The sequence below is a fragment of the Ammospiza nelsoni genome, chromosome 18 (genome assembly GCF_027579445.1).
Source record: "Ammospiza nelsoni isolate bAmmNel1 chromosome 18, bAmmNel1.pri, whole genome shotgun sequence".
Lineage (NCBI taxonomy): Eukaryota > Metazoa > Chordata > Aves > Passeriformes > Passerellidae > Ammospiza > Ammospiza nelsoni.
In genome coordinates, this window is record NC_080650.1 from 9,855,878 (window position 1) to 9,870,708 (window position 14,831).

Genomic DNA, 14,831 nt, shown 5'->3' on the forward strand with positions numbered 1-14,831 from the left:
TTAACTCCTGACTTGGACACAGAGCAACACTGCAGAAGGAATAGGGGAAAAATATTTATAATAAAAACAATTCAGCCTTCCCAGGGTCAGTGTCAGCCATGTCCTGCCCACACAGCCCTTGTTTCTTCCCTTGCCCCAGGACCGCTGTGGCCCCGTGGTGACTTTGTCCATCCCAGAGCTGCTCAGGGGGACTGAGCCAGAATCCCATATGGGAATTCAAGTCTGTCACAGGCATTGAAGTGAGGGAGTGTTCCCATGCTCTGCCTGTGCTGGGTGCCACCTTGTTTTAGGAACACCCAAGACAAAGAGGAAAATGGAAGACAGAAGAAATGCAGAAACAAGGCTGGAGAAGGATGGAGTGAAACTGTGGAAGTGGCAGGTGGAGAGAGAGGTGCCTGAAGTGTCCTGGGACAGGACACTGACAGGCTGTGCTCAGCCACACACAGTGAGGGCCTGCTTGATGCTGGATTCCAGCTGGAGCTCCGTGTGCTTCCTCAAGGAGGGATAGGAGCTATGAGCCTCGTGTCTCTTCTCTCACATCCTGTGCAGAGACCCCACTGTGGAGCTCATCATCATCACCTACACAGGGCACAGAGCAGCAGCATCTCAGCTACAACAGCCAGCAAGAATTCCTCCCTCCCTGGCAGCTGCTCAGCAGGGAGCAGGGGCTCCTCACCTTCTGTGAGGTGGTTCAGGTGAGCAGCCTGGGCCCTGCTCCCACTGACCAGCGCCATGGCCTCGTGCTCGGTGCAGCTGCTCAGGGTCTCCTCAGACCCCTTCCCCTCCTCATCATCTTCAGAGTCCACCAGCACTAGGACATCCCCTGAGTCTGCATTCCTGGGAACAGCAGAGCAAGCTGGATGAAAGGCTGAGGAGAGCCTGTTCCCTGACCTACAGGAAGGCTGAGCAGTGATGCCACAAGGAACTGGGCTGAGGAAAGTCAACTCACCTGAATGCAGCACCTGAATGGGAGAGAAAAGAGAGACAACATTAGAAACTGCCCCTCTGTATGGCAGCAGTGTGCCCCTGCATGGGGAATCATGAGCATTGACTCTGTGATTGCAGAAGGCTGATCAATGCTTTATTCTTACCACACTATGCCATACTAATGAAAAACCCATCAGCCTTGCCAGACAGTCTGATACAAACGCATGGAACTAATTGATCAATGAATTAAAACACCATCACCAAAGTCCAATTAAGGAATCACACTTTGGTAAACAATCCCCATAACACATTCCACACGTGCACAACCACTGCAGAGATTAAGATAAGAATTGTTTTCTCTGAGCTCTCTCACAGATTCCCAGGAAAATCCTGGGAGAGAATTATGTCTCTCTCTGTTCAGAAGATATGTGATTACCACAGCACTGGGAGTGCCACTGGTTTTATTGACTGGACAACCCCTGCCAACCCTGTGCCTCCCCCAGATGGCCACTGGCAGCCCCAAGCAGAGGCACTGATGTGGAGGTGACCTGCCCAGATGTGGCACAGGCAACCCTGACTGACTCCAGCATGCAGGGAGGGACAAGCAGGTCAGGGATAGAGCCCCAGGAAGGAGGAACCAACCCCTACCTCTGAGGCACAGGAGGGGATTGTAGTACAACACAACCCCAGTGACGGTGAGAACAGTCAGGAGGGACAGCACCACCACAGCACCCACGACCCCAACAATGTTCACCGGCTCTGCAGAGAGGGGACACAGATGGATGAGGAATTCCCAGGTGTGCAGCACCCCCAGGCCCTCCTGGCACAGCCCCACTCACGTTTCACCGTGAGGCACACGAAGAGCTCCCTGAGCCCCACGGGGTTCTGGGCCTTGCAGACGTAGCAGCCCCCATCGGTGGCCTGGGAGCAGTTCTGGATGGTGAGCCTGGACACGTTGCCCTCCTGGGCAATGAGGAACCTCCCCCCAGGCTGGATCTCCTGCTGGGGCTGGGAGATGTCCCTGAGCCAGCTGAGCCGAGATGCCGGCGTGCTCTCGGTCACCCGGCACGTCAGGGTCACGTTGTCACCCACAAAGCAGGTCTGAGGGGGCTCAGACTCCAGGGAAGGGAGTTCTGAACAGCCCCGGGGCAAAAGGAAACAAAAACAAGAGTCAAGGAGGGAATGGAGGCAATTAACATAACGAGCAATCAAGCTTCTGGCTGATTAATAATCATTAACAGAAGGGAGGCAGGCAGGAGTCTGGGAGTTGAGCACTATGGGTTTGGCATTTGGCTCACTCAGGAGCCTCCCCAGGGGTGACCTGAGCAGCTTTCATGAGCTCAGTCCCTTCTGACACCTGTCTGCACATCCCCAGGGAAAAATGGTCTGCGGGCAGCCAGCAGGTAGGTGGCAGAGAGGAGAAGAGCAGCCCAGGGATTATTTCCCTTGGGAACAGCAGAGCTCTTGTGAAGCCTTGACAACCCTTGGAAGATAATCACAGCCCAGATTTTCATCAGCCACTCAGATGCCTGGAAGGCACACACAGCTCTTAAACCCACCCTTGCCAAATCTCATCTCAAGCTGCCCACAGCCCCCAAATCACCTCTCACTGTCACACAGGTGTGTGGGAGCTTTCCACAGGTGAAAACACTGCTGGGGTGAAATTTGTTGGCCCCTGAAGATGGGTCCAAAACACAGCTCAGCTACACCTCTGCCATGATGGACACCTGTGCCTCCTGCTGCATTTGTGCCCTGCCATGCCACCTCCCGCCTTCATTTCCTCAGTGCTCTGGAGAGCAGGGAATGCCCAGGGTACCCACCAGCCCCCGTTCACCAGCTTCATTACAGTTAATGAGGCAGCAAAAGCACTCACTTATCTCCACAGTGCAGGCAGGCTGCTCCTGCTTCACCACGTGGCTGCCCACACATGTGAAGACTTTCCTGTGGGCGAGGTGGGAGCTGTTGAGGGTCTCCACGTGGGTGTCTGAGGAGCTGGTGGAGCTGATGACCCAGCTGGAGTTCTCCAAGTCCTGCCCCTCTTCTCTCCAGTGCAGGGTGGGGTGGGGGTACCCTCCAGGCCAGCTGCAGAACAGCTGCAGCATCTGCCCTGACGAGGAGCTCTCAGCCCAGCACTTTGGGGATGCCTGTGGTGGATCTATCAGCAAGGACAGCACGTGGTCAGAAACACTTGCAGGGCTGCAATTCATTTGTCATCATTCCTCTTGGAAAATCTTTCCTGCTCCCTGACCTGCATCCCACAGCCCCAGGTGTGCACAGCTGTAAGTGACAACCAGCAGGGACCAAGAGGGGCTGTGACAGTCCCCACAGCCAGGCCTTGAGGGAGGGAAAAAATTATTGCCACAGCTTTGTCCAATGGAAGTGAGATAAACACAGCAGGAAAACGGAATCCCACTGCCCTGGTGCTCATGGCACAGCTACCACTGAGTCACCGCTTGAGAGCAAGGCACACTTGTGGCTCTCTCCCAGCTGCTCCGTGCACACACAGATCCACACACACACGTGCTGATTTAACAGCCACAGGGATTCTGGACTCTGATCCAGGCAGCATTAACACACTGTGCCCAATGCAGAGCTGAACAAGACCCCACCAAGAGATCCAACCAAAACAAGCCCCACACACCAGAGGTGTCAGAGGGATGTCTGAGGCTTATTTTGGGGAGCATTTATTCAGAAGACTTTGAAATTACTTGAATTAATTAAAAAAACATCATGGCAAACCCTCATGTGGGCTGCAAGAACACACCTTCCTGGGGCTGGTCTCTGCAGGAACTGTACACACACCTCAGGTGATCTTTGAAACCACCCAACTCTGGCAAGAAAGTTCTCTGCAACACTCCCTGTGTCCCACTTCTGGGGAGGATCAAACTGACCCCAAACCCTGGCTGTGGTTAACAGGGCACCTGTCAGCCTGAACCAGCAGAAACTGCCCCACATCAATGGAGCACAGCCCCTCCAGGATGTCCAGGTGGACACAGCCCCTCCAGGATGTCCAGCCAGAGCTGGACTGGACTGTGCTGAGCTCAGAACAGCCCCCTGAAGCCATCAGCTTTACATCCTGAACTCCCAGCCTCTCCCAGCACAACTCTGTCTAAAGAAATGTGCTCCCACAACATTAACAAACCAAATAAAAATCTCCACCCTCCCAACCTCACACAACACCAGCAAAAAGGAGCTGTTGTGGTTTGACCCCCAGGAGAGCCAACAGCTCTTGCATCAACCCACACACAGATGTGCCAAGGAATCCCTGGAGGTGCGGAACTGCACGTCTCCTTCACAGGTGCTTCCCATCCAAAACAAACACAGAACCACAGCCCAAGGCAGGGCTGCACCTTTGTCCTGTCACTAGAATGTTTACTGCTTGTGGGGTTGTCAAAGTGCAGTTTCCAACAAAAAGAGAACATTTTGGTACCACCCATGGGATGGGCTGTCAGCTGGTTATTCCCACACAAAACCTCTACATGTCCTGGGAGGCTTTTCCACAGCAGTGCCAAGTCCAAAATTTGCTCCAGGCCAGGATAAGATGTTCTACCAACAGGGGTTGTAAAAAAACGGGGCTCTGATACAGGTCAGAGGTTAAACTTCTAACTTTTACTGATTCTGCTGCTGAGCTAAAGCATCTCCAGAAATCTTCTCCTCACCTATCAAAGGCTACGCCCACATCACCCACCTTTGTTGTACTCAGACATTAGCGATACAATTAATTCCAGACTAATTAATGAAGTTCAGAGTGCAGCACCAACACTTGGCACCACATAAATATGTGATGCTCCCAGATGTTCTGCCCCAGTGCTCCAGATTTGGGGCTTCTCATCCCAGTGCCTACATATCCACTCCCTGAAGCAGCCTGGGGTTCAACCTTTCCACACCCCCATCTGCACATTCCTTGCTGCAGGAAGAAAATTTTTGTTCCTGTAAACTTTCAAGAGGTTAACCTGTACAGAACAGGTGCAGTGTTTACACACAGGTAGAACGAAGGAACACCCTCAAGGCAAACAGGTCACACACGTGGAAAGAGCAGCAAGAAAGGAAAGGGCCAAGGGAGTACAGAACACCAAAAAGCAGCAGATTTTCCCTCTTCTCAATCCTGAGGGCACTAAGAGCAGCACCAGATCTGGAGGGGACTGTTCCCATGGAATACATGAGGCATCAGGGCAAAAAATGGCTCCCTGGCAAAAGCAGGAATGATTAATTGGAGTGCTTTCCAGCCTGACTTCCACCTATGCTCTGAACGTTTCTAAGGGAATGAATGGATGAAATAGACATGGAAAAGGGAGGAGGGGCTGATAGAACTGGCATGTGTTGATAACAGGTACGCTCCCAGGACACTGCTCCTACATAAACCTGAGGAATTTCGTGCTTCCATCAATGTAAGACTTCTAAGTTGGGAAGAGTTCTCCCACTAAAAGGACGGCACAGCACATCTATCCCAAACAAGGGAAAGCAGACAGCAGGCAGCAGCCCCTACCCCAAGGTTTATGGAGACTCGAGTCAGCCAGACTCAGAGGCAAAAGTCCCCATGGAATAGATACAGAGAATGGAAGATGTGCCCAAAAACTCATTTATCACCAGCAATGAAGAAGAGACACAGCGAGGACTTGAGAGCTGCCATTTCCCCTCCACATGCTAGATCTGTGACAGAACATTTGGACTCACATTTTCGTGCTTGTGAGCAGATGTGAGAGAGATTCTGCACCGTAAAGCCGTCTGCACTTTCTAATATTATCTTTCCACCAGTGCCAGATGAATTTGGGGACGTGGGAGGCCGAGGGGAGGAAGCCCAACTCGGGCATGACTTACTGGCCACCAGGAGCTGCACCCTGTGCTCGTGGTCCGTCTTGTTCAGCACTTCCCTGCAGGTGTAGTTGCCCTCGTCCTGCACACGCAGCTCGGAGATGCTCAGGGAGCTGTTGTCCACCAGGGAGAAGCGGACATCGGGGGGGAAGGAGACCCTCGAGGAGAAGAGAGGCGGGAAGGACTGCGGATCCCCTTGGAACCAGACCACCTCGGTGGCTTCCTTGGACACGTTGCGGCACAAGAGGAGGATGTTTCCTCCCACCTGCCCAAAAACCACTTCATCTGTTCCTGCAAGAGAGAGGGGACGGCGTAAGGGATGGAGGGAATGGGCAAAGCCACCTTCTGCAGCAAAGACCTGGATACCTGCTCTGTGTCAGCCCTCTGGGGTGCTTCTTACGGGACTGCTGAGGGACATCTGAGGTGACTAAAAAGCACCAGCGCACAGCAGGATCAGGAAAAGGGACACAGCTCCCTACTCCCCTCCCCTCAGCCCGCGCTACCTGCGGCCTCCCGGCGCGGCACCAGCCTCCAGAAGCAAAGGGCGAGAACGAGCCGCGCCGGCGGCATCCCGCCGAGCCGCTGCATGGCTGCGCGCCGCTGCCGGAGCCCCGCGGAGGCGGTGCTGCCCTGCCGCCGCCCCGGGGACAGGCCTGGGAAGGGAGGGCGGGCGTGCCCGGTCGGGGGGACCCGCCCGCCAGCCCCGTGAGGGGCCCGTGATGGGGTTCGTCCATGCAGCGGGTCCCACCGCCTCACAGCCGCCGCTTCGGGCGACCGCCATCTTGAGACCCCCCCAACGCGGTGCCGCCCGCCATGTTGGGGTCACCTCACCCCACCTCGGCCATGTGGGGCGGCACCAGCAGAGCGGGGCTGGCGCTGCCCCCGGTGCCGCCCACGGACCGGGAGTGTTTGAACCGGAGAGCGCGGTGTGTGCTGAGCGGGGTTCCCTAAGCAGTGTTCTCTGAGCGGTAAGCGACCCGCACGTTCAGAGACCTGCTCTAATCCACCCACTCAGAGACACCGCACAAACCGCGGAGCGGGAAGAGCAGAGATAAATGGTTGTTCCTCTGTGTAACCCCGCAGCGAGGACCGTAACCACGCAACTATGCTCGGGTTTCTCCAGGACACTTTACACATGGCAGCGTGGAAGCACCAAGGCGTGCGTGAAACAGAGCGCTGAGACCCACAGGGTTGTCCCACTGGGCTCTAGTACATTACTTATTAATTAACCTAATTAGCGGTAGGGACGACAGGGCTGGCCTAGGTAATCGGAGCTCGGCCGGCCCCCCTCGGCTCCGCCTGGGGGCGCCATAGAGCTGGCACGGGGAGGCCTGCGGTGCGTCTCCACCAATGGGAGGGGAGCATAGCGGCGTCTCCACCAATGGGAGCGCAGCAGGGCGGTGCCTCCGCCAAGGGGCTCGGGCCGCTCGGAGCCGCCGCCGTCGCAGCCACAAACGTCGCCATGCCGGTGGACCTGGCCAAGTGGGACGGGCCGCTGAGCCTCTCCGAGGTGGAGCAGAAGCCAGCGCACCCGCTGAGGGTCAAGTATGGCTCCGTGGAGATCGACGAGCTGGGCAAGGTGCTCACGCCCACTCAGGTGAGCAAACCGGCCCTGCGCGCGGGGGTTGGCGCGGCAAAATGGCGGGATGCGGCCGGGCCTCCTGCGCTGTCCCTCCGGCAGCTGCCGCCGGAGCTTCCCCGGGTGCGGGGCACAGAGAGGGGCTGAGCTGTGGGGGCGGCCGTGCTGCAGGAGAGAAAACCCGTGGCTCTCACAGCCAGGGCGAGCTGGCACGAATGGCCTTTGAGCCCTGGGGTGCCGCTGCCAGCGCAGGCCGCGCTGGCCCCGTGTGCAGGGCAGGTGGCTGGCGCTGGCAGCGCGGCCGGTGCTAACGCGGTCATCCCTGCAGGTCCAGCATCGCCCCACCAGCATCGAGTGGGACGGCTGCGATCCCCAGAAGCTTTACACCCTGGTTCTCACGGACCCTGATGCACCCAGTCGGAAGGACCCGAAGTTCAGGTAGTGGGGATGGACAGCTCCGTGTCCTGCGTGGGGAAAAAGGAGCATCTCTCTTGGGCTGAGCAGAGGCTTAAGGAGGAGGTGGGGCTGTGCTCTGCCTAAGGTGCAGCTGTGGGGCTGTGCCTTGTCATAGAAATCATGTCCTTGCGTCTCTCCTTGAGCCAGGGACAGCATGGGGAGGAGCAGCTGCTCTTGTCAAGGATGCTCAAAGTCTGTTGTAGCTGGAGCAGCACAGCATTTGCTGCTTGCTCTAATTTAGCACATATGTGAGTTGGAATTAGGTCTTTGCTGCCAGCAGACTATTAAATCTGGGACCAGCTCACCTTCCTCAAGTGAGCCTCAGCAGTGTTTGGAATCCCCACTCTCAGAGGTCAGGCTGTGCGTTTCCTGCAGCCACATGGGGCTGGTTTTGGCAGGCTGCGCATCCCAACAAAGCAGGGCCTGCTCTGGGACTGGTGCTCTTTGTGTTTGGCAAACAAGGAATGGCAGCTCTTTTTTTACTCCATGCTGACAGCCTCATGGAAAAGCAGCAGCTGGAGTGACAGAGGTTGTTCTTACCTGTGGCTCTGCCAGATTGTTCTGTGCCTTCTCCTTTCAGGGAGTGGCATCACTTCCTGGTGACCAACATGAAGGGCAACAATGTGGGCAGCGGGACCGTCATGTCGGATTACGTTGGCTCCGGGCCTCCCAAGGGAACAGGTCGGTACCTGCAGCCGCTCCCAGGTGCTGCTGTGGATCACACCCAGTGCAGCAGGGTGGGGAGAGCCCTGCAGGAACAATCCATGCAGGATTGCTGGGGGCTGCACACAGCAGGGATCCAGCCTGTCTAATGCACCTAATTCCCTGAGCAGCTGTGGGCTCACCTGGGGTGTGGTGGTGTTCACGGGGGTCCCAGGATGAGGGAAGAGATGAGGATCTGACTCCATGTTTCAGAAGGCTGAGTTGTTATTTTATAATATATATTATATGAAAAGAAAATTATATATTAATGATACATTAAAATGATATATTAAAACTATACTAAAAGAACAGAAGCAAGGATTTCATCAGAAAGCTAGCAAGGAATAGAAAGGAATGATAATAAAATCTTGTGACTGACCAGAGTCTGAGACAGCTGGACTGTGATTGGCCATTAATTAAAAACAACTACACGAGACCAATCAAAGATGCACCTGTTGCATTCCACAGCAGCAGGTAATTATTGTTTACAACTGGTTTCTGAGGCCTCTCAGAAGAAAAGATATTATTATTATTATATATATTATATTGAAAGAAAATGATATATTTAAACTGTACTTAGAAGAACAGAAGAAAGGATTTCATTAGAAAGCTAGCAAGGAACAGAAAGGAATGATAATAAAATCTTGTGACTGACCAGAGAATCTGAGACAGCTGGACTGTGATTGGCCATTAATTAAAAACAACTACATGAGACCAATCACAGATGCACCTGTTGCATTCCACAGCAGCAGATAATTGATGTTTACAACAGATTTATGAGGCCTCTCAGGAGAAAAGATATTATGATATATATTATAATAAAAGAAAATTATATTTTAAAGCTATACTAAAAGAACAGAAGAAATTATTTCCTCACAAAGCTAGCAAGGAAAGAAGGGAGCGATAATAAAACCTTGTGACTGAGCAGAGCATCCGAGCCAGCTGCGCTGCAGGGTTTTGATGGAGCCTGTCGGTCCCTCCGCAGGGCTGCACCGCTACGTGTGGCTGGTGTACGAGCAGGCGCAGCCGCTGGCCTGCAGCGAGCCCGTGCTCTCCAACCGCTCCGGGGACAAGCGCGGCAAGTTCAAGGTGGCCGCGTTCCGCAGCAAGTACGGGCTGGGGGCGCCCGTGGCGGGCACCTGCTACCAGGCCGAGTGGGACGATTACGTGCCCAAGCTCTACGAGCAGCTCTCGGGGAAGTAGGGCCAGGGCCCGCGGTGGGGCTGGGCACGGCGCTCCAGTTGTGTTCTGTTAATGAGTTTGAGCCAAGTGTCCTGCTCTGACAATGTCACTGTCACTGTCCCTGCTCTGTCCCTGTGCTGATGCTCGTGGTATCCTAGCTAGAGAGCTGCCCCTGGCTCCAAACTGACCTGCTTAAGGGAAACAGTAGCCTTTGTGAATTAGTGTCAATTCAGGGGGTCTCTGCTGTCTTGGCATGGCTTGAGGTGGCAGGGGTGTGGGTGCACAGCCACTTTGGGGCAGGTGTTGGCTGTGGAGGCTCCCTTTCCCAGGAGAGAAGAGGGCAGTCCAAGGGAAACTTCTCCCCCCCTTTTTTTTTTCTTTTCTCCCCTCCTACATTTGGCCAGTGCCTCCACATCACCACTACAGTAGTGAAGGTGCAGCTCGAGCTCGAGGGGAGGCAGGAGCTGGCCTAGAGCACTTCCCTCTGTTCTCTGCTGCCACCCAAAGCTGAGACCACTTTGTTCTGTTCAGTCCTGTGGTGCCCTGCCCTGTGCTCACAGTGCAATTAAAAACTTCCCAAGGTACTTGGTGTGCTTGGTTGTCTTCTTGGGGGGATGAGGGCAGTGCTCAGGGAGCAGTGGGTGCTGTTGTGTTCCTGGGATGAGGCTGGACCCTGTGCCAGGGCTCCCATTCCTGGAGGGACACAGCTCAAAGCCATCGTGTCTTTCTATCAAAAACATTCCCAGCCTTCAGTTCCTTCCCAGGGGATCTCCACTGACTCCCAGACCCGTGGGGAGCCCTCCACAGGGGCCCCCACATTACCACAGCAGATCTGACACCCCAACAGTCAGAACAATCTGGGCACCACCAGCTTCCCTGACCTGAAGCCACTTCCCAGCCCAGCTGCAGGTCCCAGGTGCTTCCTGCTGCTCCAGTGAGGCCTGGGGGTGTCTCCTGAGTGTCCAGAGCAGAAATGAGCCTTTGGTAGAGCCTGGTGGCTATAAAAAGGTAAAAAAGGTGAAGCCAGTGCAATTCAGCTTCACAGAATCAGGAGCCTTCCCCCTTTTTTCCAAGCTGCTCTATCAAAGCTCTGCAGTGACATGGTCTGACAAACAGGAATGAGCAGCACCCTGTGAAAATAAAACCCCGGGGCAGTTTTATCAGCCCAGCAATTAAAACATTTCCAGAGGATCAGTGATTTTCCAGGAAAACAGCCCCAGCTACTCCAGCCCAAGGCCCACCAGAGTTAGGTTGGAGCAGGGCTCACAAGGCTCATCCATCCTTGGACTGCTCAGAGGACATGAAAAAATAAAAAATCCATTACCCTGAAAGCCTCCAGTGCCAGGAACCAGCCCTGCCCAGGCTGAGGGACAGCTGTGGAATGGGACAGCTGTGGAATGGGACAGCTGTGGAATGTGTCCCCTCCCCATCCCCACCTTGCACCTGTGCTGGCACACGAGCCACCCCTCCCACAATGACACAGCCAGGCATTGTGATGAACACTTTTATTTACAAATATAATTAAAAGCTCTGACAGTTATTCATGCTCTTCCCTGGAACCTGAAAAATGTTTTTGTTGTTTTGTTGGTTTTTTTGTCCTTTTTTTTTGTTGGTTTTTTTTTTAAAGTGCATGCAAAAGAAGTAAAGCCTTTTTTTTTTCTCTTTTTATTGTAAGAAAATACACAGTTTGAAAGTGTGAATAATGCAATATTTATGACCAAGATCATGGGGTTGGGGGTGGACTTGGGGGAGGAACAAAAAAAAACCCCCCAAAAAAAAACAAATAAAAGAAAAACTGAAAAGGGCTGGGATGATCTAACAGACAGTGTTGAGCTCCAGAACAGAACTGGAGAGTGGGGGGTGGCTGGAGCAGGAAGGGAGGGGGGGAAAGAAGTAAAAAAATTTTTGATCAGAGAAACAGTTAAAATACAATATGAAAATAAGTAAAAGCTCTCCTTAAATTCCTTCTATACACAAAATACACGATTTGACAAAGCCCAATTTGTGCTACTGGGATCCTGTGGGCTCATTTAAGTGTATTCACATTCTCTGCGACAGCAGAAAATGATTTATGATACAATCAAGAATATGCCCAGGGGCCAGGGCTTGTCCCTGCTGCCCCTGGCATGGTTCTCCTAAAAATCACCACGTCGTCACCCTCCCCTCCCCACCCCCAAAAAAGTAATAATATGTCACCACTGATATGTACAGCACGATTAAGTTTTTTTTTCTGTAAAATGTATCAAATTTTTTTTTCAATCTTTAATAAAACTTTTTTTTTATTATTTAATTATTCCTGATGAATAAATACCAAAAAAATAAAAATAAAATAAAATTATGCAGCAGCTAGTTCAGGTAAGGCTGCGGATTCAGTCTCTCTCCCCCTGGGATCGTAGATATCTTTTAATTATTAATATTTTTTTGCTTGTACTTTCATTGATTGGTGGTAAAATGAGTGATTGCTCAGAAGCAACATACATCCACTTGGTGGCTTTTTTTTTTTATATATATTTTTTTTTCTCCATTAAAATTGTCTCCAAAGTTTTCACTGAAACATTTTTAATCATTGCACAGAGACATCAATACTGTGACATACTATGGAAAAGACTGCCAGGAGCTGTCCTGCACCGGGACGTGACGGGGGAAAGGGGCCCCTGATGGATAAGAATATACAGGCACTGGTCCGACACGATGTCAGTAAGAGAGACAGAAAGAGAGAGAGCACGCCCGTCAACATGGGGAATGTTGGGTTTGCAAGTTTTATCCTTACTTGGTTTGCTTTCTGTGGTTTTTGTTTTGTTTTGTTTTTTTTGTTTTGTTTTTAAATGGCAAAGAAATTTAACCTCATCTATAGTCCTCCTTGGGATACTCTAATGTGACCAAATTCCCAAAGCCCATCCGCAGGCTCTCCATGTCAAACGTCTCAATCTCTCGCTCCTGCCTTTCCAACAGGAACTTGATCCTCTCGCTGCGTTCCTTCTGCAGGGCGGCGAGCTCCTCCTCGATCTGCAAGGGGCACAGTCAGCAGCCCCCAGCACAGATCCATGTCCCCTGTATCCCCAAAATCCCCTCTGCAAGGGGCACAGCCAGCCCCCAGCACAGCTCTATGTCCCCAAAATCCCCTCTGCAAGGAGCACAGCCAGCCCGCAGCACAGCTCCATGTCACCTGTATCCCCAAAATCCCCTCTGCAAGGAGCACAGCCAGCAGCCCCCAGCACAGATCCACACTGTGTGTATCCCCAAAATCCCCTCTGCAAGGAGCACAGTCAGCAGCCCCCAGCACAGATCCATGTCCCCAAAATCCCCTCTCAAGGAGCACAGCCAGCAGCCCCCAGCACAGCTCCACACTGCCCTTGTCCCCCAAAATCAATGAGCACAGCCAGCCCACAGCACAGCTCCCTGTCCCCTGTATCCCCAAAATCCCCTCTGCAAGGAGCACAGCCAGCAGCCCCCAGCACAGATCCATCCTCCTCATGTCCCCCCAAAATCCCCTCTGACACAAGCACAGCTCCAGCCTCCTGTATCCCCAATATCCCCTCTGCAAGGAGCACAGCCAGCAGCAGCCCCCAGCACAGATCCACACTGCCCATGTCCCCCAAAATCTCCTCTGCAAGGAGCACAGTCAGGAGCCCCCACCACAGATCCACCCTGCCCCAGGTCCCCAAAATCCCCTCTGACACGAGCACAGTCAGCAGCCCCCAGCACAGATCCAGGCTGTGTGTATCCCCAAAATCCCCTCTGCAAGGAGCACAGCCAGCACCCCCCAGCACAGCTTCACAGTGCCCTGTGTCCCCCAAAATCAACGGGCACAGCCAGCAGCCCCCAGCACAGATCTACCCTGCCCCAGGTCCCCCCAAATCCTCTCTGCAAGGAGCACAGTCAGCAACCCTCAGCACAGCTCTATGTCCCCTGTGTCCCTGGTATCCCCCAAAATCCCCTCTGCAAGGAGCACAGCCAGCAACTCCACCCTGCCCATGTCCCCAAAATCAACAAGCACAGCCAGCAGCCCCCAGCACAGATCCACCCTTCCCTTCTCCCAAAATCCCCTGTGGAGGTACCTTCTGTTCCAGGTGTGCCCTGCGCAGCGACACCCGTTGCTCCAGCTTCTGGAGTTCCCTTTCATGCTGTGCTTCTGTCTGCATCTTTATTTTGCTCTGGTAGGCGTTGAGCAGCTCCATCTCCTGCTGGAGTTGCAGTCTCAGGGCTTGGCATTCTGCTTCCTGGGCCTCGTCCAGCCGGAGCTGTGAGAGCACGGGCAAAACAAGGCTCAAACAAACCCTGCTGGGAATTCCTCTGCTCCCACACAAGTCACACACCACTCTTTCTTCCCAAAGCCACTGGTGTTGGTGGCAGAGGGAGAAAGCAGAAAAGGCTTCATGAGCAGCAGCTGCTCTGCTCACACTGAGGCAGAGCCTCTGAAGATCCAATCCTAATCCCCAGCACGCCAGGGGAGCAGGGGAAGGACATGTGTTCCACAGGACACTCATTCCAAGAGGGAAAGTGCCAGCTGATGTGTTGTTTAAAGAGTTTTGCCAATTCAGGGGCTGGAGCAGTCCCCCCAGGGTGCTGCCAGGCCCCAGAGCCCCCTGCACGTACCGCCTGCGAGGCCATCATCTCATTGATGCTCTGCTCGTACTGCTCGGCCAGGATGGCGAGCTTCCGTGTCTGCTCGTCCTTCAGGCTCTTCAGAATTGTCTTGTGCTCACTCTTTGGAGTTACTTCCAGCTGGTGATTCTTCAGTGCTTTGTACTGCTTAGTTTGCACTTTGCATGTGTCCTGGAACTGCTTTTTGATCTGCATTTCCATAGCCTGCCAAGGAAGGAACGTTGTGAAGAGCACGAAGGGCTTTGGGAATGGAGAAGCTGTGGTATGTCTACATGGGTGGGGTGGTGGGAACCACAGCTCCCCTGTGCATGCTTCCCACAGGGATTAACCAGCAGCAGCAGCAGCAGCTCAGACCCTGCTGCAGCCTGGCCAGGAACTGCATCCCCTCAGCCCTCCTCAGCCCAGGGCACTTCCACTTCCGCAGATCACCCAGCCCATCACCTGCCTCCCAAATCTGCTTTTTCACAGCATCATTCCCCTTCCATGTCCTTCTCACCTCAACCTTGCACTATGTGGAGGCTGCAGACCGGGGAACTAGCAAGGGTGTGACAGAGTGACAGCAGTGTGC

At 53.5% G+C, this 14,831-nt stretch overlaps 3 protein-coding genes across 5 annotated transcripts in view; 1 reads left to right on the top strand and 2 right to left on the bottom strand.

The window, feature by feature from the left end:
- Positions 1–41: 41 nt before the first annotated feature.
- Positions 42–6,405, bottom strand: VSIG10 (V-set and immunoglobulin domain containing 10). Its single transcript, XM_059485338.1, has 8 exons — positions 6,243–6,405; positions 5,746–6,030; positions 2,801–3,082; positions 1,767–2,060; positions 1,576–1,686; positions 950–962; positions 677–837; positions 42–579 (listed from the first exon to the last, which is right to left on the bottom strand). The coding sequence occupies exons 1-8, from the start codon at positions 6,325–6,327 to the stop codon at positions 512–514; spliced, it is 1,299 nt and encodes a 432-aa protein (XP_059341321.1). The 5' UTR covers positions 6,328–6,405; the 3' UTR covers positions 42–511.
- A 738-nt stretch (positions 6,406–7,143) lies between these two features.
- On the top strand, positions 7,144–10,242 carry PEBP1 (phosphatidylethanolamine binding protein 1). The gene is made up of 4 exons (XM_059485354.1): positions 7,144–7,336; positions 7,647–7,756; positions 8,355–8,455; positions 9,462–10,242. Exons 1-4 carry the CDS (start codon positions 7,202–7,204, stop codon positions 9,677–9,679), a joined length of 564 nt encoding a protein of 187 aa, XP_059341337.1. The 5' UTR covers positions 7,144–7,201; the 3' UTR covers positions 9,680–10,242.
- A 906-nt stretch (positions 10,243–11,148) lies between these two features.
- The window catches only part of TAOK3 (TAO kinase 3), a 78,659-nt gene continuing 74,976 nt past the window's right edge, over positions 11,149–14,831 (bottom strand). For all 3 annotated transcript variants that reach the window (XM_059485352.1, XM_059485351.1, XM_059485353.1), the window contains exons 19-21: positions 14,255–14,467; positions 13,717–13,899; positions 11,149–12,664 (exon numbers count right to left, since the gene is read on the bottom strand). In XM_059485352.1, coding sequence (XP_059341335.1) covers positions 12,503–12,664; positions 13,717–13,899; positions 14,255–14,467 — 558 coding nt within the window. In that variant the 3' untranslated portion in view covers positions 11,149–12,502. The remainder of the gene's footprint in view (positions 12,665–13,716; positions 13,900–14,254; positions 14,468–14,831) is intronic.